Consider the following 21,500-nt stretch of genomic DNA (forward strand, 5'->3'; position numbering starts at 1 on the left):
GTTTAGTGGGCTTTAAGAACATTCTCTGTTTTGTGCTCTTTTAACGGTCAAGATGTATATGATGTTTCTAACCGTTGGTTTTTAATTTAAATTAAACGTTTTTTTCAATAATTATAGACAATGGCGTGAAAAATGGACTCATATATCTACGTCTGGGGGGTTTTCTCTATACACGAGAGAGCTACAAAACCAAGTGAGCGAAACCAAGACAATAGCTATTTTACGTATCATTGTAACGCGACGATGAGGAGCCATCTCCCAGCCTTCTCCGAGGATGCATGCTGGCTCGCCTGGCCACGTCCCACGACCTGTGAGGGGTGCTCACGCCCTCTTGCAGCGCAAAGAAGGAGTCGAAACCCGGAGAGTCGAAGGAGAAGCCCGTGTGCCGGGACCTCTCGCGGGGGAGCTGAGCCATGGCCAGAGTCCGCCGCTCCTCCTCGGTCAGTGACTGCTCCCCGTCTAGCAGGTGCATCTCGTACGCGTCCTCGGACGAGAAGGTCGGGGAGGATCGCAGGTGATACTTCTCGTCCTCTTCTATGATCTCGTAGTCGTAAGGAGCGAACCAGCGCCTGAGTCTGCAAAGCCAAAACAGTCGAGAGAAATGCTAAGACAGATGGTGGAACAAGTAGGCTTACCCGCTGTAGAGGAAATCGCCAAGTAAAGCTACCACTGGAACTAAGACTAACGTGAACCAAAAGTAGAAAGTCCCCATGAGAACGAATATCACGAAACGGATGTTTAGCTGGAAAGGCACGCAACAAAGCAAGCGTAAGACGAGAGCTAGCAGCGAAATCGGTTTGCGAGGACGTACCTGACTAGTCCAGTTTGTTCTAAGAGCCGAGTATATGAAAACAAAGACGAACCACGCCAGGATGCTGCATCCAACGCTTATATGGTGCCAGATGGTCAAGTACGTCGATGCCATTAGGAGCCGCAAGTTAACCGTGATGACGATACATGTGAAAGCCATCGTGCCTAGATCCCACAGGCCAAGTAGCATACCAGAGCTGTTTTGACCAATCCTTCCGGCGTGAACGGGGAAAGCGAAGAGAATGATGGACTGGTAAATTCCCGAGATGAACCAAACCGCTAAGACACGCCATCTGAAATACGCATTTCTTATTCCAGCCATATAAAGTTGAGGATTTAGCTTGGACTTGGTCGCACTGACATCCTGCCTCAAACAAACACCGTGAAAATGAAACGGAGCGAAGTAGTGTATCGGTTACCTGGTCGAAAATTCCAACAACGATGACTGGCAGTGCTGTGAACAACACATTGTATAAAGACTGAAACCAGTCGTCGTAGAACCGTTGGCCAGAAAAACCAGTGTAGCAATTGAACCAGAACTGCGTCAAGGTGAACGTAAGATTCTTGTAAAAGAAATAGCTCACGACCTGAAAGCGGCAGCATTAGAGGACTGATAGAACGAGACATTTGAACCATACGAACCTTTGTTATCCGAATATATGACCACCGTCCATGCACCAGGAGCAGATCAGTAAGAAATCGAAACTGTGCTATAGCAAAATCGCTTGCCATCACTGCTTGCATTCCTTCCTGCCCACTGATTCCAACCCCGATATGAGCAGCTTGAATCATGCTCACGTCGTTAGCACCATCACCAATGCTTAAAGTTATTTTCTTGGCTCCGTCTTTCACTAGTTTCGTTACCTGCCAATAGAATTACAAGATCAAAACACACAAATGGAAAGGAAACACTTACTTGAGCTTTCTGCAATGGAGAAACTCGACAGCACACAACAGCCTTGCACTTAATTCCCAGTTTCAAGAGAGTGGCGCGTAACGGAGAATCCAGCGCAAACATTAAGCATTTACCGTCGATTACTAGCGCCATATCAAGCCCTGTCCTTGCACGTTCATTGTCTTCCGCCTCTGTTAAAGAGGAAAACAATTGGTCTCTCACCCAAGACTCGATTGTGCGAGCAGTGGCAGCAGGATCTCCCTGGAAAGAAGGTCAATACCATACTTTAACGAACTGTAGAGCAGCTCTCACTCACCCTCTCTTCGACCTCTCGGATTGCCTTTGTTTCAGAACCAATAACAAACTGCTTCATTTCGTTGTTGACGAGGTTGCAAGCTGATCAAAAAGCAAATCTTGCGAGCTGTTTAACAACGAAAAACAATACCATACCGTAGGCAATATTGATAGCTGTCTCCATTTTGTCCCCGGTTAACACCCAGATTTTAATTCCAGCCCTCGCAAGAGTTTCTATGCACGTTGGGACTCCTTCCTGCAACTTATCTTCAATGGCTGTTGCTCCAATCAACATTAGCTCTTTCTCAATATGTTCCGCAACCTATATTCGAAAACAGCATCAGAAGACCGTCATTTTGGGGACTGCAATGAAAACCTCGTCGAGCTTCTTTTCTCGATCTCGTAAAGCTGATTTTGCTTGCACGAATTTCTCGTTCCACGCATCATAGAGCTGCGGATCCAGATCACGATACGCCAAGCACAAGGTTCGAAGTCCATCTGCTCCAAACTTCTCGAGGTGTTCTCTCGTCACTTCTTTGATCTCAGTATTCTTGTCGGACAACCTCTCATAAATAACATTATCGGCTCCCTAGCAGATGCAAAAACGTTAGAAAAAAAGAAGAAGCATCTTCATGGTCTACAAACCTTGCAGTACAAGACGAGCCTCCCGTTTGGATAGCGGCAAATGACAGACTGACGTTTCCTTGTGCTATAGCACTAACAAAGACTGTTAAGAAACTGGCGCCTAGAATTAACTTTCTTCACCTGTTGAACTCCAAAACATTTAAAATTTCGTATTCAGCGTCTTGGACACGACCAGCCTTCTCGAGGTATGATTCTCGAACTTTGATCGTTGTGGGTGACCTCCTGCAAGCACCAACCAGATATATTTATACAAAATTAAATTGCTGTTTCAACTTACCGGTAAAAGAAAAAGCCAAAATTTTTAGCAGCTTGCACAAGAGCAGCCTCGTCCGGAGAGGCGGCTTGATAAACTATTTTGTCCGGCGTCTCATCCCCTTCAGGCAACACCGTATGGCAAATTGCAAGACACCTAAAAAACTCCTGCACCACAAGTGATATAAGCTAGAACTTGGTACCAAACTAAGCCCACCATGCACATTTCAGGTTGAGTTTCGTTTTTCCATGCTCCCTTCATCAGCCTTCTATCGTCAAAGTTGAACCCCTTCTCTCGGATGGCATATTCGGAAGGTTTTACCTATTGCCATCGTTAAGCCTTCCAGATCATGAAAAAACTATCAGATAAAATACCTCTTCAATAGTAGTCCCAGTGCGTCGAGCAGCTGCTCTTTGAATTTCCGTTATTCCTGTTCCGTACATTACTCCGGCGATCGAGCATTTGAAAAATTCCATCAAGTTTCTTGTTAGTGTACCAGTCTTATCTGAGAAGATGTACTCGATCTGCAAATAGTGAGCAGAAATGTTCTTGTGTGAATTTGACTTAAGACAAAATAGTTTACCTGGCCAAGCTCCTCGTTAAGGTTTGATGTACGAGCCATCGCGTATGTTTTACTGGGAGCATGGTACATATTACGATCATTATTGATAAACTGTGTTGACTGGATAAACTTGATCATCTGCCAGAAGAATCGATTCAGGCAGAGATTGAATAGAACGAAGGTAATCACCTCAATGGACACATATAAAGAAATTGGAATAATGGGCGAATAGAGGGTGACAAAAGTGAACAGATTAAGAATCGCAACCTGTAGAGTCGGGTTTTAAAACCAGCAAAAATAGCCAAAAGATAATACCACAAATTTGTTGCTGGGGTTGTATTGCTGTTCCACGTCATTACTGAGATTGAGATACCAGTACTTGCGATCGATAAAAGCTGCACTGTCATCCATCCAGAAAGTGTTAGCAACAATATAGCATTTCTCTCAACTTACCTTCCAATGGCGCCAATCACACATAGGACAAACAATATACAGAATAAAAGGAGAATCAGCTTGTCAAGCCTTCGTTCTAGAGTACTGCGTTTAGAAGGTACGGCCATTGCATTCATCATCACCTGGATTAAAGTTTGAAAATTGTGAAGTAAAATGCACTTGTGTACCTTTGTCTCATGACCAGTAAAAAGAACGACGCCAACAACCCACTCCGTGTTCCGCAGGCTACAACCCTGCGTATCACATCGATATCAGCGGACGCAAACTCCAACTACACCAGTGTTACCCTCAGCAAAATCTGGTTCGGTGACAACGGCAGTGTTTGCTTTCCCATGACTAGATTCCCAGTGAACGTGTACAAAGAGTTATTAGGCTGCTCGCATTCTATTACGCCTGCGCATCGCAAACGCTCAGAATAGCTTTTCTAGAGTTCGAGATTACCTCTAAAGTCTGGCGCCTTATCGGGATACATGTAATCCCAGGTTTTTTCTAGTGCTTTGCGAATCTTCAAATTAGTTTCTCCATCAAGGTTAGATGTCTGGACCAGATGAAAGAAACTTCAGTGAATGAACGAACTCTAGACGTCAAGATGTAAACAGTACCTCGATGTAACAGATCCCATCAGCATTGGTACTTGCTAGGAAAAGCAAGTCTGCTGGAAAGTACTGGTCTTGGTTAACCTGTTAAGAACGCTCCGTGAAATGCCTAAAACACGAGAATTACGTACCCTGATAACATCTCCTACATTCAAATCTTTCCACGCAACATTCCTCCACTCGTTTCCTCTACAGACTTCGACGGGGCTCGCGTTGACTATTTTATCGCTTTGATAGCGTCTCTATACGACTGTAGAATTAAAACGCGTGTGTCTAGAAGCTTTCATAATGCCCACCTGATCCTCGAAAGCCTCCTTGATCAAAGATACTGCAAGCACTAGCGACAGTGGTACGATGTTCGTGATGGGCTGAACAGGGCTGCAAATTTCACCACAACGTTGGAAAAATGATACCAGCAAACAAAGAACTAAGGTCAGACCTTACAGGTGTTGCTGAAAGGATGGCGATCATAAGAAAATAGAGGTTTGCAACACGTCGGAACTGCATAGGAGAATGAAGAAGAAAAGTTTAAGAAAAAGGATGAGTAGAGCGCTATGAACCTGTTCAAACAAGCCCTTGGGCAGAAAAGTGACCAAATTATACTTCGTCGTTGATATCACGTTACCCTGGATCGTAAAACCCCCAAGCAAGGAATCAGACAAGAGAACCAAATTCCAGTAACTCCACCTTGAACTTGAAGGGCGCATTTTGCTCCGGATCATTGCAGTACACTGTTCGATGCGCGATATGCGCATCCCCCATCGCATTATGCTGCTGGAATCGCGTCCCACCCCTAAATCCGGGAGCCATCGCTTCGAAATCTCACACGCAGCGGGCCAATTCTTGCAGCTACCAATCTCCAGATCTCGCAAATGCCGCGCGGAGCTACTAACCTCGGGCGCGGATCCGGGCGCCTCAGTGGAGCTCCCCCATCCCAGAGCTGGACGAAATGAAAAACCCTAAAGTAAGACGCTTGGTGCTGGGACCAAAGAAAGGAGGGAAAAGAAGAAGGAAAAAAATACACCCAAGGTACTTTCCAAAGATCCGCCGAATATCCTGCCTTTCACTTATTTTGGGTCGACGTTTTGGCCACCCCATCGTACAGCCATTCGCGTACGAAAGGTCACGCCCTTTGGGCCCTGTCATCAAGCCCAGCTCGCGAGCAAAAGCTTTCTTCTTCCTCTCTTTGGAAGCGATAGAGAGAGAGGGAGAAAGAACCAAAAGAAATGGCGACCGCGTCAGTGGATGTCAAGGAGCTCCCAGCATCATACGTGTTTGTGGCCGATGTCCCGGGGCTCAAGAACACGGACATCAAGGTAAAATCACCTAAACAAACGCGATCGAAGGAATTTCACACCAAATGCAGCCCCGGGGCGAATCCTCTCTCGATCAACTCCCTCTGTGTGTGTGATCCAATCCAATCCAGGTCCAAATCGAGAACGATAGCATCCTCAAGATCAGCGGCGAACGCAAGCGCGAGGACAATCCAAGCTATGACATCAAATACGTGAGGGTGGAGCGCGCCGTGGGCAAATTCATGAGGAAGTTTAATCTTCCCGCCAATGCCAACCTAGAGGCGGTGGCGGCGTCTTGCCAGGATGGAATCCTCACCGTCACTGTGCCCAAGATCCCACCTCCAGAGCCCCACCAGCCCAAGACCTTCGATATCGCGGTCGCTAGCACCGCTGCTGATAGTAAAAAGTAAAACCAGAGATTATACCTTTACCACTTATCCATGCGTTTTACCCATACGTATGAGTTGAGGGGGATCATTCCCGGAATGTATTCCCTCCATCCAGAAGAATATATAGTGCTCTAGGGTCACCATTTATGCATCTCTATTCGTGCCGTGCGCAAGTGCTCGTCCTCTCGCGCTGTTCGTCGCCATCGCCGCCGGCGGACCAGCAGCGCCATCGCGGGCGCCAGCATTGGATCTCGTCGATTCACCTCGAAATCCGGCGTCACAGCAGGCTCTTCCGGCGATCGTCGTCGTCGTCTAGGGTAAGGCTCCGGGCGAGGAGCGCGTCGGCAATGCCCGCCTTCCACAGCGCTGGGTCGAAATTCCAGGATCTGGCGTCCTACGAGACGATTGATGCGTCCACGTTCCTGGCCGGATTGATGCCCAAGAAGGAGATTGGCGCCGATCGGTTCCTGGAAGAGCATCCCGAGTATGATGGGAGAGGAGTCGTGATTGCGATATTTGGTTCGTTTGATTGGTAGTTTTTGCATTTCTTATGCTCTCTGTTTGCAGATTCTGGTGTAGATCCTGCCGCAGCTGGGCTACAAATCACATCGGATGGCAAGCCAAAAATCATAGACATCGTTGATTGGTGAGTCTAGTTTCAGTACTTCCTAGTGTGTGTTTACGTGCACCAACCAAATTCTTGTAGCACTGGAAGTGGAGACGTTGATACATCCAAAGTTGTACGTCAAGATGACAAGGGATGCATTATTGGAGCCTCTGGTATGAAAATTGATCACGACTATGCTCGGTTCGATATTTGTCTTTCCAACCAGGTGCCACATTGCGGCTCAATGGATCCTGGGTAAATCCATCAGGAGATTGGCGAGTCGGCTGCAAATTTGTGTATGAGCTCTTTCCAGAGAGACTGTCTACTCGTCTGAAGGTAATAGTCCGTGTCTCCGGCATGAGTTCGAAATATGTTTTCAGAGGGAGCGAAGGAAACACTGGGACAAAAATCACAGGGAGGCCATTACCGATGCTATCCGGCAACTCCAAGCATTTGACCTTGTAAGAGCTCATCTCTTTTTTTGTTTTTCATCTTTTTTCCTTGTGCTTCCTTTCCCGTTTCCTTTTTTTCGGCTTTACTCCTAAACACTGATGCATTCTACAGAAATATCCAAAGCCTTCGGATTCCAACTTGAAGAAGCAAAGAGAGGACCTTCAGAATAAAGTGGATATCCTTCAGAAGCTAACGGATGTGAGCAAAAGTTTTTCTTTTTTGTGAATCGTTCCTTCTGATTCGCTGCTTTGTTCTAGAGCTACGAGGACAAAGGTCCTATTATAGACGCCGTGGTATGGCACGATGGAGAGGTTTGGCGCGTTGCACTTGATACATCAGAGATGGAAGATGATGATGGGATTGGAAAGCTTGAGGATTTTACTCCAATGACCAACTACAAGTAACACAGGCGTATAATTGTTTGTGACTGACCACTTTTTTTGTAGGATTGAGAAGAAATACGGCATTTTTTCTCGAACGGATGCGTGCAGCTTCGTGACTAATGTCTACGACAATGGAGATATCCTTAGCATCGTGACTGATTGCTCCCCTCATGGTACTCATGTGGCTGGGATCACGGCAGCTCACGATCCGAAGGTTGTTTATCTTACTTCTATGATACGTACTAAAGCTGTGACGTACTTATAGGAGCCATTGTTGAATGGGATTGCTCCTGGAGCGCAGCTAGTTTCCTGTAAAATCGGAGATACGAGACTTGGCTCCATGGAAACAGGCACCGGCCTCACTCGTGCACTCATTGCTGTAATTGAGGTACTTATGAAATGGTACTGTTCAACGGAGCTCATATGTAACAGCTTTCTCATGCCAATGCAAGCCTTGTATCCTTTTCTCCTGATAGACTGTATTACTGCACCCGTGTTGCTTGTGCGAAACTCCTGGCGTCGTTCAGTTTTTCGTTCTATATAGTGACTTACTTTCGCCTGACAGAACAAATGTGACTTGATCAATATGAGCTACGGGGAGCCAACGAGATTTCCTGATTATGGTCGCTTCACCAGACTGGCGAATGAGGTATCATGCAAACACTTGTAGCTTGTTCTGTTGTTTCTGAACAAGTTTTATGTTTTATAGGTGGTACATAAGCACGGTGTGATTTTTGTGAGTAGTGCTGGGAACAATGGACCTTCACTAACTACAGTGGGAGCACCTGGTGGTACTTCGTCTTGCATTTTGGGGATTGGTGCATATGTATCGCCGGTGATGGCTGCCGCTGCTCATTCGATCTTAGAACCACCATCTGAGGGGATGCAATACACATGGTAAAGTTTGCTCGCTATTCCCTTGTTTCCATACTCATGAACGTGATTCTGGACAGGTCCAGCCGTGGTCCTACTTCGGACGGTGATCTGGGCGTTTGTTTAAGTGCACCGGGTGGTGCTGTTGCACCTGTTCCCAAATGGACACTGCAGCATCGCATGTTGATGAATGGAACTTCCATGGCGTCGCCGTGTGCTTGTGGAGGCATAGCACTCGTGCTCAGCTCCTTGAAAGTAAGGTTTTTCTAGATGCCTTGTATATTGACTAAATGTCAGTTCAGGAAGAAGGCAGGCCTATTAGTCCATACGTTGTGAGGAAGGCATTGGAGAATACAGCGGCGCGAATACGCAATTCTCCTGAAGAATGTTTGACGACTGGAAGAGGACTTCTTCAAGTGGACAAGTAAGATCTGTGAGCGCACTAATCTAATAATCTCTTCATCTCTTTTCTGCGTTCAGGGCCTATGAATATTTGCAAAAGTGCAAGGAGCTACCTTCCCTTTCGTATCCAGTGCAAGTAACTCGGGCGGCTAATCCAGGTGCTACAATGCGTGGCATTTATCTGAGAGATGCGTGTGAATCTCAGCGTGCAAGTGAGGTGATGTTTAGTCTTGTTTTCAGCTCTTGTTGTTTTCAACTTCCGTTATTGACAAGCGTATAAAATTGCAGTGGACGGTGCAAGTGAAGACCAAGTTTCAGGAGGGAGTAGACAAACTAGATGTGCTTGCACCATTCGAAGAACGTCTTCGACTCGAGAGCACTGACGTATCAATCGTTAAATGCCCCGAGTATTTGTTGCTCACGCACAATGGGCGAACCTTCAAGTACGTTACGTTCGTTCTACTAGCCACGTTGTTAATAATTGATTTACAGTGTGATAGTCGACCCAACAAATCTTAAGCCGGGTGTGCATTATGCTGAAGTTGTTGGCATAGATTGTATGGCACCGTGGCGAGGTCCATTGTTTCGTGTCCCGGTCACAATTGTCAAACCCGTTCAAGTAACCGAAGTGCCACCAGCGGTATCTTTCTTAAAATTGATATTCTCACCTGGTAAATCCTCGCTCGAAACCTCATTTTTATGAATTGCACTCATGTTTTTTCATCAAGGTCATGTTGAGAGGAGATTCATAGCCGTTCCCGAAGGTGCTACGTGGGCCGAGATGACTGTCCGAACTTCCAATTTTGATACACCTAGGAAATTTTTCCTTAACGCTGTTCAGGTACTAGTGTTTTTATACGTCTTCGTGGTAACTTAAAAAGAATTTCCAGCTTCAAAGGAGTGCAAGACCATCCGTTTGGGAAAGCATTCTTACTCTAACTGCACCTTGCTCGAAAAGTTTTGCCTTTTCTGTTTGCGAGGGCCTAACGATGGAGTTGACTATATCGCAATTTTGGTCTAGCGGCAGTGGTAGTCATGCTGCCGCTCATGTAGATGTGGAGGTATTTTTGTACGTTATGTTATAATGTTCCCATCTTATATTTGTGTGCAGATTGAATTTCGTGGCTTAACTCGCTGTAGCGGTGATCTGTTCTTAAACGGAGCTGATGTAGCGACACGAGTCAACGTTATGTCTCCTCTTTCTAGTGAAAGACTGACTCCTTCAATAACCTTAACAAGGGTAAGGATCTTATTTTAGTCAACGTTAATTCTGAATGATGTTACAGGTGCGAACTCCTTACCGGCCCTCCGAATGGAAGTTAGAAGCCTTATCTGCAGAGCGAGACAATTTACCAGATGGACGACAAATACATGGTCTAACACTGATGTGAGTTCTCTGTCATTGTGTCTGTTAATAACTTACGCTTGTCCAGATATAAGTTCAACCTTTCAGAAGGGGGTAAATATACTCCAAGATTTCCCGCCTTGAATGGTCGAGTTTATGACAATGAATTTGAATCGCAGTTTTATATGATTTATGATGCTAACAAGGTATGGCACAGCTTTATTCTTTTACCCATTTATGCTGTGAATTTTGCAGAGGGTACTTTCAATGGGGGATGTTTATCCCAAAGGCGTGAAGCTTTCCAAGGGAGAATACACCATTCGTTTGCTCATTAGGTACTAAATATTTCCTTTTAAAATCAGCTTCAACGATATTTTTGTAGGCATGACAATTCAAGTTTCCTAGAGAAGTTAAAGAAGGCAGTATTATTCATTGATCGTGGACTTGAAGAAAAGGTGTGCTTATTTTTCACTGTAAATGAGCTCACAGGCGGTGTTCTGTGCAGAATTACATAAAATTGAGCTCCTATTCAAATATCGATGGTGCTATCACTGGTACGAACGGCCTCAAACCTACAGTGCTGGCTCCCGGGTATGTCTAAGAAAAGCGTTGCTTGACTTATCCTTTTTGTTATTTGTGTTAGAGAAAAACGTGCTTTTTATGTTGCATCTCCTGGAGACGATAAAGCTCCAAAGGTAATGGAGTTTTCCAGCAAACAAAGTTTTCTTACCAGCAGTTTTCCAGGACGCGCCTATTGGAACATTGTTAATGGGAAAAATGACGTTGGGAAAGACTTCATTCGCGAACAACAAAGGTGAAGAAAATGGACAGGCGTGCCCTGCGGTGTCACGGGTTGTGGTCCCGATTGCTCCCGCTGCCAAGGTAATTATGTTTCTTTTTTCTATTGCCGTTGTAATTTGTGAGTTCTTTTAGAATGATGAAAAGGCCAAAGACAAGGAGCCAGAGCAACAAAAGTCTCCTTTCAAGAAAATTGAGGAGGAAGTAAGTTGCAATGTCAAAGCTGTCGGTGTTTTTCATTGTCGTCTCGCTGCAGGTTAGAGACGTTAAGATCAAATTGCTATCGCTTCTCCCAAGAACCACAAAAGAAGAGCGCGCTGAATGGTCTAGTCAAGCAAATTCTTTAAAGGTAATTCCTTTCTCAACTGAAATTGGTTTTGCTTATTTCGCCCTTCTGATATGCTGCCAGGCGGAGTTTACAAACTACATACCGCTCCTGTCCGAAATTTTGCAGAAGCTTGCAGCATCCAAGGACAGTGAGCAAGATTACGACGAGGTATCCGAAAACACGATGAGCATTGTGGCTGACGAGGCCTTTTTGACGTTTCAGGTGATCGCAGCCGCGGACGAGCTCATCAGTTGCATTGACAAAGACGCTCTCGCAAAGTTTATTGCCATGAAGAACGAACCAGAAGACGCTGATGCTGTGGTACGTTTGTAGTGTTGCACAAACTTGGCCGAGACTAAGCACTCCATTTGCAGCAAGCCAAAAAGGACATGGAAATGCAGCGCGACGCATTCCTGGACGCGCTGTGTAAAAAGCTGACTGCGATTGCGGAAAAAGAAGAACAGCAAAACAAGGCCGGCGTCTTCGAATCGGCCAAGCAAGAGAGCATTGAAACTCCACAAGACGAAAGCGGAGAAGGCTCGAGCGAGGTCGTGAAAGAAGAGGACAAGAAACAAGAAGACAGTAGCGAGTACGAGGCCACATTCGCTGAGCTGCGAAAGTGGGTCGATATAACATCGTCCAAGTACGCGCTCTTCAACGTCAAGCGAGAGAGAAAGCTCAAACGCTACGGGAACGCAATGAAGGTATGTCACAGCTTTGTTTTTTTTTTTTTTTTTCTCAAGACTTTTGGATCGATTTCTCTCCAGGCACTCAACGAGCTCATCCAAGACGATTCCAAGCCGCCGCAGAAGCCACTGTTTGAGCTGCGAATCCAGATCCTAGAAGAGATGGGATTGAAGCACTGGGTGGAGTACGAGAAGCACTGGCTCGCCATTCGCTTCCCAAATAGCCTGCCACTTTTCTAAACATTCCTTTCGTTTGAAGCCACATTCTAGGGTTTTTGGGCTCCAATGCAAGGAACTGGGGTCCCCGTGGCTGGCGCCAGTCCTTGCAACCAGAACGCGTGCGACATCCAGGATTGCCTCAAGAAGAACGATTATGTGATCCAAAGGTAACAAATCCCAAACGCAAGCTCCAATTCCTCTGGAGATTTGATCTCTGGCAGATGCCGTGGCGTGATCATGGACCTCCAGCAGTGCTGCGAGGACTGCGATTATAAATCCAAGCACTGTGGAGCGCTGTCGGGGCTGATCGCGAGCTTTGACAAGAAGAAGAGGGCCCAAAAATCCGCCGAAGTTGCCAAGTAGAAATCGTCCTCCTCTGTGTAGGTTACTTCTATTTTCCTGCAAGCAAGGTAGCGATCTCGATTTATCTTTCTAGGGCACCTCGTTTTACTCGGCTTGGATCCTCTTTCTCCCAGAAATGCCCAAGAGCAAAGACCCGTGTAATCAGCACGCTTGCGACATCCAAGCGTGCCTCCAGAGAAACCACTACGTCATGGAAAGGTACGAGGATCGGTCACTGATTTGCCTCGTGTTTCCAATTTTGCCTTTCTAGCTGCCGACAAGTGATACTCAATCTTCAGAAGTGCTGCGACGAGTGTGAGAATCGATCCAAGCACTGCGCTGCGCTCTCGGGCCTCATCGCGCAGGTCACTCGAACCGAACCAAAGTGAAACCATGAAGATAATCAAAACGTAGTGAGATTATATGTTTAACCTGCGGTTAGGTGAAAAAATAAAACTTTTGAGTTGAGGGTGCCAGGATTGGAACCCGGAAATTCGCTTTCACTGTTATATAGTGAATCGCTTGAATTAGCCACTACACCCCTCTTAACATCTGTGAAAAATTCGTGCTTGGCCGGCGACGTGTGATTCTCTTGACGTGGAGGCCACATCGGCTGACACGTCACACTTTTGTGTGTGTTTGCTCAACCTAAAAGTTTTCAAGGAACATTTTTATTCGTGAAGAGATTCCTTTAGACAAAGAGCTAAAAAACGATGTCTTTTTATACGGGGAAGATGCCTGGCGTTGCATGCCCTGACCAATGCATTTAGCTGGGAGGAGGAAGAGCAATGAGCAGAAAAAAGAAAGAGAAGAGAAACAATGAAAGAAGAAAAAAGACGAAGAGACTCCTACCTAGAGGAGTTTTCTTGCTGCTCGACGCGGGAGTTCGTCTTCGTCGTCTAAGCCTGCGCCTTCTTCATTTGGAACCTGACGACATAGATCGGAATCGCGATCCCCAGCCCGACGATCCCGCCCCACACCAGCAGCCCAAATTTGAGGTTCCGGTTCTTCATGTTCCAGATCTCATACATATGCTCCCGGTGCTCGTAATCGTAGTAGCACTGCCTCGGCGCGCCCGTCTGGAAGCTCCTCGTCGCTGGAAGAACAAGAAAGAGGAGAAAAAGAAAGCCCTAATCGATCGCGAGAGAATGCGAGTCACTTACAAGCTAGCTGCGAGGACTGCGCGATCGTCCTGGTCGCCGCTCTCGCCACCGCCGCTACGCCCGCCATCGCGCTCGCTCCAATCAATCCTAGGGTTCTTGCAAAAGAATCTTCACGGGTCAAAAACGAGTATATTCTATTTTCATCTTATCCAGGCCGTCCGTACTGGTGGAATCTCGACCGTCCGATGCCTGCCCACTTTCTATCCTTGAAATGTAATGCAAGTTACCATGATGGCGGGGTAAGTATGATTTAGTTACCGGGCTCATTCTGGTGGCCATATGTACGGCCCGGGTGACCATCATCGTACTGTGAATTGGGCCAGGAAAAACACTGTGCACAACTGTGAATGTGTAGAGGAGGTATAAGCTATATCGCTGTGGCCGAAAGCCTGGCTATTCTAGCTGGGCCGTGGGGCGAGATTCCACCATAGCGCCCGTCGTCTCTCTTCCATCGCCATCGTTGCCACTCCTCCGACGGGATCTCTCGTAGCTGCGACGGGGAAGGGATCACAGGTGAAATACGCGCCTGGGGATTTCTGGATGCCCTAGGCCTGGATCTGGAGCGCGGCCGACCGCGCCGGCATTCCAATCCAGGTATGGCGCTCTCCGAAATCTGTGCGTTTCTATGGCGCCGCGCGTTTCTAGAGCCTGCATTAGCGCGGTGTTCTTGAGAAATTTCGTGTGTCTTGACTAAAGCGGAGTTCTTGGTTTCTTTCCAGGAGGAAGGGAGATGGGGACGGAGAGTCAATTGCTGGAGAAGAAGCTCCAGGGCTTCTCGAGGCCAGACATTCGAATCAACTCCCCGGACAAACACGGGAGCGACTGGGACGATGTGAAGAACAACGAGTCGAGCAGCGCAGCCGCGTCGCCATCGACGTCCTCTCCACACTGGAAGAAGGCAATGTCGAGCTCTCCGGCGGCGGGGCGTGGCTACGGTGCCAAAGGCTCCAGCGCAGTGAACGCTCAAAAGTTTCGGCAGATTGAATGGGTTTTCCAGCTCCAAGACGTTGCCGAGGGTCTCATGACCAAAATCTATCGCCTTCGCGAAATCCTGGAGCTCAACGACAATGGCAACCAGCAGTTCTCGGATGCGTTCTGGCAGTCCGGGCTCTTCCCAAATGCTCCCAAGCTTTGCACACATCTCCTCCGAAAGTTTCCAGAGCACCCCGTGAAGCTTCTACCCGAGAAGGTGAATGATCTTTTCTTCTTTGTTTTGCGTGATTCTCAATGTGTTTTCTGTGAGTTAGTCAGGTCGATAAGCCGGGATTAGACTTGCTTCGAGACAATGCTGAGAGCTATCTTACGGCACTGGAGCCGTGGTTGCTGGTAAGAGTTTACAATTGTTTTTCGGCCTGTACGGTAAAGTCTCTATTACGCAGGTACTGCTTGACTTGATGACATTTCGTGAGCAAGCGCTGCGGGTGATCCTTGACATGAGCAGCACCGTTGTCACGCTTATGGTATGCACAAATTGTAAATCCTTGTTTCATCGTGCTTAGAAACTTTTCTTGGTTGTTCCAGCCACACCAGAATCCAATAGTTCTACATGCTTTTATGAACCTTTTTTGTGCTTTCGTCAAAGTCAACTTGTATGCCGACAAGGTAGCGTCTCGAATTGTTCATTTGTAGTTTTAAACTATCGCTACTTGCCAATTAGATTCCAAGGAAAATGCTACTCCAGCTATACAATCTAACACACACAATCTTAAAAAGCGGGAGAGACTACGAGTTTTACCACAGGTATGTTTACACAAATCTTAACTATTACAAACAACGTTGATGTGCAGACTCGTTCAGTTTGTCGACTCGTTCGACCCCCCACTGAAAGGTTTGCACGAAGATTTGAATTTTGTGAGCCATAGGGTGGGAGAGGTATAGCATTAAATTATACTCTCATTGGCTTGTCTCTTAACCACTAAAGTCGCAGATACTGGATGCAATTGGTCCGACGATATATCTTGGATCTGATTTTGAGCGCATTAGAAGTGAAGGTTTTCTCAGTCCTTATCATCCTCGCTATCCAGAAAAGCTTACAAACTCGGCTCATCCAGCGGTAAGCTTGTGACAAATGCGAGTGTACTCTCTTAACTTTTATTCGTTCGGGACAATACAGAGGGCACAGGAGCTGGCCAACATTTATTCTTATCGTGAGTGGGTGCTTTTAGGATACTTAGTTTGCCCCAGCGAACTTTTACGAATAGGTGCAATCGACATTGTGATGGTAAAATGACATCTTGGTTAGAGCACAGTTTATACGATTTTAAATAATTTCTAATAATGCAGGCAGTTCTTAAAAATACGCTAGTGCTTCCATTGTTTCGAGATGAGGTAAAATACAATTTTGTTATATTTTGGTCTTACTTCACTATCGGTCTGAACGCAGTACCTATCTCTACATGAGGAATACCAGCATTCCGTTTTACCCAAGATATCAGAATCAAGAAAACTTGCAAAAGTTGGCCGTGTGAAACAAAAGGACGCGGACGTGGAGTACAACCTTGCTAAACAAGTCGAAAAAACAATCATGTGAGTATGTTTGTGTATCAAAGCATGACACTTACCCAGATGCGTATCTCAAGTGATGCGCACGACGTGGCCATCCTTCAATCAGATGGCATTCACAGAGAGCATCGAGTAACTTTGAAACTTGAACTTAGGAGAATGATCGTGTTTTTTACGGACCAGCCAAGTCTTCTTGCTCCAAATGTCCAGGTACGCTGTTTTAGTTTGTATTTTAGTTTCTGTAAACATGATCTGATACCAGTTGTACTTCGAAGATGGCGTATGCTGCATTAGCTGTGGCTCGAGCAGAAGCACTTTGGTATTTTAGTCACGCGGGCCTCGTAGTCGGAAGGGCCAAAGGAAATCGTGTTATGCCCGTTACTGTTGATCCTTCTGATCATACAATAGGCTATCTTTTAAAAAGCATGGACAAGCTTATTGTGCTTATTCGGAAGTACGCCTCAGGTTCGTCGTTAATGTCTTTACTTGCATGAAAATAAATAAATGTGTTTTGACAGCCATAAGAGCATTTTCGCTGGGACATCTCACCGGCATAGCACAAAGGATGCGATTACTTTTTGAAAGCCCTGGTGCTGTTGCTCTAGATTTTGAAAGTGACTTGCGTAACAGTTTTCTCGCTGTTATGGAACGGTTGGAGACACTGCCTAAACTACAAACTGAGAAGCTCAGGCACAGCAACTTTGATCTATCTGTAGGTTTGTTAATGTGTGAAAAGTCTCGTGATTTCAAACGTTTTTACTACAGGTATTTCGCCAAGACTGGCTAAGGATTATAATGACAGTTTCATCGTCGCGATCTTCAATAAATTTTAGGCACTTGGAGAAGGCCACAATCTCAACTGGAAAAGATAGCATAATAACCGAAGGAAACATGGCTTACGTGTGGTCCAGGTAGCTGTTTGAATTTTTAGTTCTGATTTGCTGACGTCCCGTTCGTCTTGTAGGAGTGTGGATGATATGCAAAAGGTGCTATCTCAACACGGATCCCTGAAAACTTTATGTTTTTACAGAGAACATCTCAACATGGTGAGCTTGAGTATGACTTATATCCTTGACTCTCGTATATTTTCTGCAGGTGTTTCGTCATACTATGTATGGGCCTGAAGGACGACCTCATAACTGCTGCGCCTGGTTGAGCATCGCGAGCACCTTCCCGGAAAATGCCCACTATAGTGTGGCCGATGAAGTGAAACAGATCAGCAATGTTTATATTCTCTAACAGGTATATTTTTGCAGCCTGCAAAGCTTGCGGAGGATGCGATTTCATACGCCGAAACGCTCCTTAACTACATAATGAAAGGATTTGAAGGACTTATCAACCTTCTCGACTCAGAAGAAGGATTCGGACGCCTTGATCAGCAGGTATGTTTCTATTGCTTCGACAGGATTGTAAAATAAAACACATTTTGTCTTACAGCTTCTTCCTGAGCAAGCAGCTTCACGCTTGAACCAGGTAGCAAGAGCTGGATTTTCTTCCAACAAGTCGGTAAGAGTGAGCCTTGATTTACCTGGTTTTGAAAGCAAGCCTTCCAATAAGGAGTCGATGAAACTGTGGGTGTTTCCGTGTTATTACAAACACTGCTTGCTGAATCTATTGTTAAAATCTGCAGGATCGATGCAGCCGTTCAAAGGTTGACTACGTTTTGTTCCGTGATAAACGAGATGGAGCCTGTCCGTGTCGTCAATCATGTATTTGTTCCTAGAGAGGTAAAGAAGGCTTGAAAATAAAAAGTAATGGCATGATCTTGTAACCTTTTATTGCAGTACATGAGGGACCGGATACTCGGCAACTTTCGCTCCCAATTGCTAAAGATTCCACTCATTGAAAAAGACTTGCAACGGCCGTCAGTGATTGAAGCTTCCATCCAGCGCCACATGACTATAATCCATATAATTGAGCAGCACGTTGGCATGGACTTAACTCAATCCGTTCGGGAAGTCCTGCTCAAGGAGGCGATCTCGGGACATCCGCAGACCTTCATTCCGAACTACGTGCCTGATGCTAAAGTCGGTGGCTCAGCAGCATCGACTATCTGCGACTGGTACATTGAGAACATCATCAAGGATGTCAATAATGTGGGAGTTATATTCACACCATCGGAGAAAAGCTTCAGGAGTGCGAGGCCCGTGGGTAAAACAGCAGCACACATGGTAGCGGACGTGACGGAGCTCAAAGCATTCGTTCGAATTTTCGGGCCTTATGGAGCTGATAAGCTGGACAACGATCTCAGGGAACAGCTCGCGGTGCTATTAAACTGCATCGACATCACCTTACGCTCCAACAAAGAGGCTCTGGAGAACCTTGCGACCAGTCTCCACAGCAAAAGGGACCGAGACGCTGCGCTGAAGAGCATGACTGAGCTTGAGACGCTCATGAACTTCTCGCTCCAAGCCGGCCATATCTTGAGCTTCCGATGCCTCCTCGCCGAAGCGGCCTCGCAAGTCCTCGAATCAAGCGCACCTTTGCTGGCTTCACTCGTCTCGGACTTTGCAAGGCACGCACCGCCATCTTTTCCGGAGAAGCCAGCAGTCTCAAAGGTGAAGATGCTAGCGTGCCAGTTTGGAGCAAGCAAAGACCAGGACTCAAAGGTCGTCCAGTCCATTCTCTTGAACTTGGGAGGAGCTGGCGATTCTACCTGGGCACTCGTTCCATACTTGTACGTTGCTCTCATGACGTCCAGTGTCTGGGACGACAGTAGCTTTGACATCCATGCCGGTGGCTTTAACAATAACGTTCACTGCTTAGCGAGGTACGTCGCGATTTTTCCTCTTGCTTGTTCTGATCTACGTCGTTGGTTTGCGACGTCAGGTGCATACATGCTGTTGTGGCTGCGAGCGAGCTGGTCCGCTTCGAGCGCAGAGAGCTCCAGAGAAGGATGATTGCTCAGCAGCATCCCGAGCGAAAGATTGAGGACTCGGACTCGCGGATTCTGGAGAACATCGAGATGTCAATCAAGGCGATGATGAAAACATTCCTGCAAGGCGCTGCGGTGACCGCATTGGATTTGTCATCTGATGGAGCAAGGTTTTTCTTCTTTGTTGCTCTGGCAATCTCACTGTTTTGTTTTGTACTCCTTTCAGGGGCGGCCTCGTAGCAAAGCTGATATTCTTGGACCAGCTCTGTGATCTTTCAAGCTATCTTCCGAGGAGCACTCTCGAGGCTTGCATTCCGCGCTCGATGATGCGCTCCATCTACCAGTCATACTACGAGAACTCGGTCCCGACGCTGATGACCCAGTCAAGGAGGCACGGCTCGTCTTTCAACGTGAGAAACGGCCAGGTCGTCCCGGAATCCCACGTAGCCGAGGGCATTCTTCCACCATATCCGCGCACCACGGCTACTGCTACTACCTCGAGGGCGTTCTCGATCTCTACAGAAGCAGGAGGAGGAGGAGGATCCAGCAACGCTCCCAGGAAGAACGAGAGGTTTTCGGGGCCGATGATGCTCGACCCGGACGGAAAGAAGGCCTCGTTCACAGATCCAAGCTCCACCCGGAAGTTTGCCGTTTCATCGTCACGGGCAGTGCAAGCGTGACAGTAATTCTTTGTTATCTTTCGTTTGTTTCCTTTCTGACTGTAAAATTCAATAATCAATTTCGCATTTTCTGAACTGATTGTAATCTGACATGATTTGAATAAATTGTGACAATCAGACTTGAGGGGCATTGCGAGAATCGGACTCGCGACCTCTCGCACCCAAAGCGAGAATCATACCACTAGACCAAATGCCCATTACATTAAAAAGAAGCATTAACGCCCATTTTCCTCCAGGAAACAGCAGTCTCTTTTCCATCGAAATATCGAATAACATGAATAATCTGTGTGTTTAAGGTAAAAACAAATCAGGAGACTGAAAGCTGTGGGTGGGAGTCACGGTTGTAGAATCTGCAGACAAGATTACGAAACCAGTGTCGATCGACAGGGATAGACAAAAAAAATAACACAATTGTTCTAAGGTTTTGATCACAGGAGTGATTCTTACAGTCAATGGTGGACGCTCTCCACACGGATTGGAGAGAAGTAACTGTTGCTCTTGTTCCCAGAGACATGGGAGAGGATCTCTTGAATCATGTTGTTTGTCTTGTTTGTGCAATCCTTGGCATGGAGTTCCTTGGACATGTCCCGGCTCATGCTTGCGCTCCTCCCATCAAACATATACTTGAACAGCGTGCACAAGCTTCCACCTTCCTTAATCTGGACTCCATACCAGATCTTGTCTCCGGCACGTCTAGTTAAGTGGCACAAGTCCTCGAGTCGCCTCATCATGTGGCATCTCGTCCCGCCAATCACCACCAAGAGCTGGGCATTCCTCGGGGCACAATCGTCACAGTCTCTGCTGCAGAGCTCTTGGGTGAGGAGGTTGTGAAGCTCTTGAGCTCCAGCGCAGTGGAGGTAGTCTGGTGCCGGTAGCTTGGATGTCGATCGCGGCCAGAAGTCATGGAAATCGCTATGGGAAGTAATAACTAACCCATCAATCTTGTATGTTACCTTGCTGCTCAGATTTTTCTTAGGGACCATAGGAGGCTCGTCCTGGAACTCACGCCTTCTCTTTGGAGCACTGGCCTTGGTATCAGCTTGTCCTTCCTTGTCTCGCTGCCTCTTCTTTCCCTTCTTGATTGCGTCCATCGCTGCCACAGCGCTAGCCTTCTTGTCCACGCTCTCGATCACTGCCATTAAACCCTGATTATGTGAATCCTAAAGGGCCCTTTTATATGGTAACAAAAGATGCAATCAAATCAAAACCTAGTACGGACCGCGAATATTTTATTGATCGTTTATAAGACATGGGCTATAAAGAATCAAATGAGTCCTAGTTCTTCCTCTTCGCGACCTCCAAGCTTGACCGCGCCCACTCCAGCGATTACGAGGTGAGGGGATTCCTTGCGTCGCTCAAGGAATGCTCGCGATCCCGGGGTCTGGATTGGGGTAAGCAAATCCACGCCGAGCCGAAGTGCTGCGGCCTCGATTCCAATGCGTTCGTGGCGAGCAGCCTTGTGAATCTCTATGGCAAGTGCGGCTGCATGGGCGAGGCGCGCAGGGCTTTCGACCGGATGGATTGCCCCGACCTCGTCGCGTGGAATTCTCTCATTCTGGGCTATGCCGTGAATGGGTTGCGCTCCAGCTCTTCCTGGACATGGAATCGCGGGGCTTGCAAGGGAATTCTGTCACGTTTATTGGATTGCTCAA

General features: G+C 46.8%; 5 protein-coding genes and 1 non-coding gene across 7 annotated transcripts; 4 read left to right on the forward strand and 2 right to left on the reverse strand.

The window, feature by feature from the left end:
* Positions 1 to 62: 62 nt before the first annotated feature.
* LOC9632234 (phospholipid-transporting ATPase 3) lies at positions 63 to 5,486 on the reverse strand. Its single transcript, XM_002961037.2, has 27 exons — positions 5,196 to 5,486; positions 5,069 to 5,134; positions 4,948 to 5,009; positions 4,805 to 4,886; positions 4,640 to 4,750; positions 4,515 to 4,592; positions 4,354 to 4,450; positions 4,199 to 4,305; positions 4,080 to 4,145; positions 3,913 to 4,034; positions 3,775 to 3,859; positions 3,649 to 3,726; positions 3,481 to 3,597; positions 3,272 to 3,421; positions 3,114 to 3,218; positions 2,922 to 3,064; positions 2,765 to 2,866; positions 2,645 to 2,708; positions 2,376 to 2,588; positions 2,156 to 2,321; positions 2,022 to 2,101; positions 1,727 to 1,966; positions 1,453 to 1,674; positions 1,230 to 1,397; positions 812 to 1,174; positions 636 to 742; positions 63 to 575 (listed from the first exon to the last, which is right to left on the reverse strand). The coding sequence occupies exons 1-27, from the start codon at positions 5,316 to 5,318 to the stop codon at positions 221 to 223; spliced, it is 3,672 nt and encodes a 1,223-aa protein (XP_002961083.2). The 5' UTR covers positions 5,319 to 5,486; the 3' UTR covers positions 63 to 220.
* A 239-nt stretch (positions 5,487 to 5,725) lies between these two features.
* Positions 5,726 to 6,213, forward strand: LOC9632235 (17.3 kDa class II heat shock protein). Its single transcript, XM_002960386.2, has 2 exons — positions 5,726 to 5,824; positions 5,935 to 6,213. Exons 1-2 carry the CDS (start codon positions 5,735 to 5,737, stop codon positions 6,211 to 6,213), a joined length of 369 nt encoding a protein of 122 aa, XP_002960432.2. The 5' UTR covers positions 5,726 to 5,734.
* Positions 6,214 to 6,319: 106 nt separating this feature from the next.
* On the forward strand, positions 6,320 to 12,719 carry LOC9632236 (tripeptidyl-peptidase 2). The gene is made up of 33 exons (XM_024669779.1): positions 6,320 to 6,711; positions 6,760 to 6,838; positions 6,899 to 6,972; positions 7,026 to 7,135; positions 7,180 to 7,260; positions 7,364 to 7,450; positions 7,510 to 7,652; positions 7,699 to 7,849; positions 7,901 to 8,023; positions 8,201 to 8,284; positions 8,345 to 8,532; positions 8,589 to 8,763; positions 8,811 to 8,932; positions 8,989 to 9,127; positions 9,199 to 9,353; positions 9,403 to 9,581; positions 9,639 to 9,751; positions 9,801 to 9,971; positions 10,022 to 10,150; positions 10,197 to 10,297; positions 10,344 to 10,461; positions 10,511 to 10,590; positions 10,638 to 10,710; positions 10,761 to 10,846; positions 10,899 to 10,950; positions 11,000 to 11,137; positions 11,189 to 11,257; positions 11,310 to 11,402; positions 11,463 to 11,549; positions 11,604 to 11,702; positions 11,756 to 12,085; positions 12,149 to 12,453; positions 12,508 to 12,719. The coding sequence occupies exons 1-32, from the start codon at positions 6,339 to 6,341 to the stop codon at positions 12,305 to 12,307; spliced, it is 4,161 nt and encodes a 1,386-aa protein (XP_024525547.1). The 5' UTR covers positions 6,320 to 6,338; the 3' UTR covers positions 12,308 to 12,453; positions 12,508 to 12,719.
* LOC9641969 (cx9C motif-containing protein 4) lies at positions 12,583 to 13,121 on the forward strand. The gene is made up of 3 exons (XM_002960388.2): positions 12,583 to 12,696; positions 12,763 to 12,847; positions 12,900 to 13,121. Exons 2-3 carry the CDS (start codon positions 12,765 to 12,767, stop codon positions 13,015 to 13,017), a joined length of 201 nt encoding a protein of 66 aa, XP_002960434.1. The 5' UTR covers positions 12,583 to 12,696; positions 12,763 to 12,764; the 3' UTR covers positions 13,018 to 13,121.
* A 1,001-nt stretch (positions 13,122 to 14,122) lies between these two features.
* LOC9641970 (protein NAP1) lies at positions 14,123 to 19,923 on the forward strand. Of its 2 annotated transcripts, XM_024671770.1 has the most exons (23): positions 14,123 to 14,385; positions 14,511 to 14,980; positions 15,043 to 15,117; positions 15,171 to 15,251; positions 15,313 to 15,393; positions 15,449 to 15,531; positions 15,579 to 15,663; positions 15,719 to 15,844; positions 15,905 to 16,012; positions 16,075 to 16,119; positions 16,175 to 16,317; positions 16,371 to 16,503; positions 16,569 to 16,758; positions 16,812 to 17,005; positions 17,059 to 17,204; positions 17,258 to 17,339; positions 17,389 to 17,499; positions 17,550 to 17,675; positions 17,731 to 17,864; positions 17,924 to 18,020; positions 18,078 to 19,063; positions 19,123 to 19,338; positions 19,395 to 19,923. In XM_024671770.1, exons 2-23 carry the CDS (start codon positions 14,522 to 14,524, stop codon positions 19,846 to 19,848), a joined length of 4,155 nt encoding a protein of 1,384 aa, XP_024527538.1. In that variant the 5' UTR covers positions 14,123 to 14,385; positions 14,511 to 14,521; the 3' UTR covers positions 19,849 to 19,923. The 2 variants fall into 2 exon arrangements, with proteins under 2 accessions (XP_024527538.1, XP_024527542.1); XM_024671774.1 differs by lacking the exon at positions 14,123 to 14,385 and having other exon boundaries at positions 14,888 to 14,980; positions 15,039 to 15,117.
* Positions 19,924 to 19,972: 49 nt separating this feature from the next.
* On the reverse strand, positions 19,973 to 20,044 carry TRNAP-UGG. Its single transcript has one exon. It is a non-coding gene; the product is annotated as a tRNA-Pro (tRNA).
* Positions 20,045 to 21,500: the final 1,456 nt, after the last annotated feature.

This window comes from Selaginella moellendorffii, unplaced genomic scaffold, assembly GCF_000143415.4.
Source record: "Selaginella moellendorffii unplaced genomic scaffold, v1.0 SELMOscaffold_0, whole genome shotgun sequence".
NCBI classification, from domain to species: domain Eukaryota; kingdom Viridiplantae; phylum Streptophyta; class Lycopodiopsida; order Selaginellales; family Selaginellaceae; genus Selaginella; species Selaginella moellendorffii.

Bases quoted from the DNA above. Each gene is read 5' to 3' on its own strand.
- LOC9641970 (XM_024671770.1), top strand. From the start codon at position 14,522: ATGGGGACGGAGAGTCAATTGCTGGAGAAGAAGCTCCAGGGCTTCTCG. The intron at 16,120-16,174 runs GTAAAATACAAT...GTCTGAACGCAG, and splicing joins TTCCATTGTTTCGAGATGAG to TACCTATCTCTACATGAGGA. The intron at 16,759-16,811 runs GTTCGTCGTTAA...GTGTTTTGACAG, and splicing joins TATTCGGAAGTACGCCTCAG to CCATAAGAGCATTTTCGCTG.
- LOC9632236 (XM_024669779.1), top strand. From the start codon at position 6,339: ATGCATCTCTATTCGTGCCGTGCGCAAGTGCTCGTCCTCTCGCGCTGT. The intron at 6,712-6,759 runs GTTCGTTTGATT...CTCTGTTTGCAG, and splicing joins AGTCGTGATTGCGATATTTG to ATTCTGGTGTAGATCCTGCC. The intron at 8,764-8,810 runs GTAAGGTTTTTC...ATGTCAGTTCAG, and splicing joins TCGTGCTCAGCTCCTTGAAA to GAAGAAGGCAGGCCTATTAG.
- LOC9632235 (XM_002960386.2), top strand. From the start codon at position 5,735: ATGGCGACCGCGTCAGTGGATGTCAAGGAGCTCCCAGCATCATACGTG. The intron at 5,825-5,934 runs GTAAAATCACCT...AATCCAATCCAG, and splicing joins TCAAGAACACGGACATCAAG to GTCCAAATCGAGAACGATAG.
- LOC9632234 (XM_002961037.2), bottom strand. From the start codon at position 5,318: ATGGCTCCCGGATTTAGGGGTGGGACGCGATTCCAGCAGCATAATGCG. The intron at 4,306-4,353 runs GTAATCTCGAAC...TGCGATGCGCAG, and splicing joins TAAGGCGCCAGACTTTAGAG to GCGTAATAGAATGCGAGCAG. The intron at 1,398-1,452 runs GTTCGTATGGTT...TGCCGCTTTCAG, and splicing joins CATATATTCGGATAACAAAG to GTCGTGAGCTATTTCTTTTA.
- LOC9641969 (XM_002960388.2), top strand. From the start codon at position 12,765: ATGCCCAAGAGCAAAGACCCGTGTAATCAGCACGCTTGCGACATCCAA. The intron at 12,848-12,899 runs GTACGAGGATCG...TTGCCTTTCTAG, and splicing joins AACCACTACGTCATGGAAAG to CTGCCGACAAGTGATACTCA.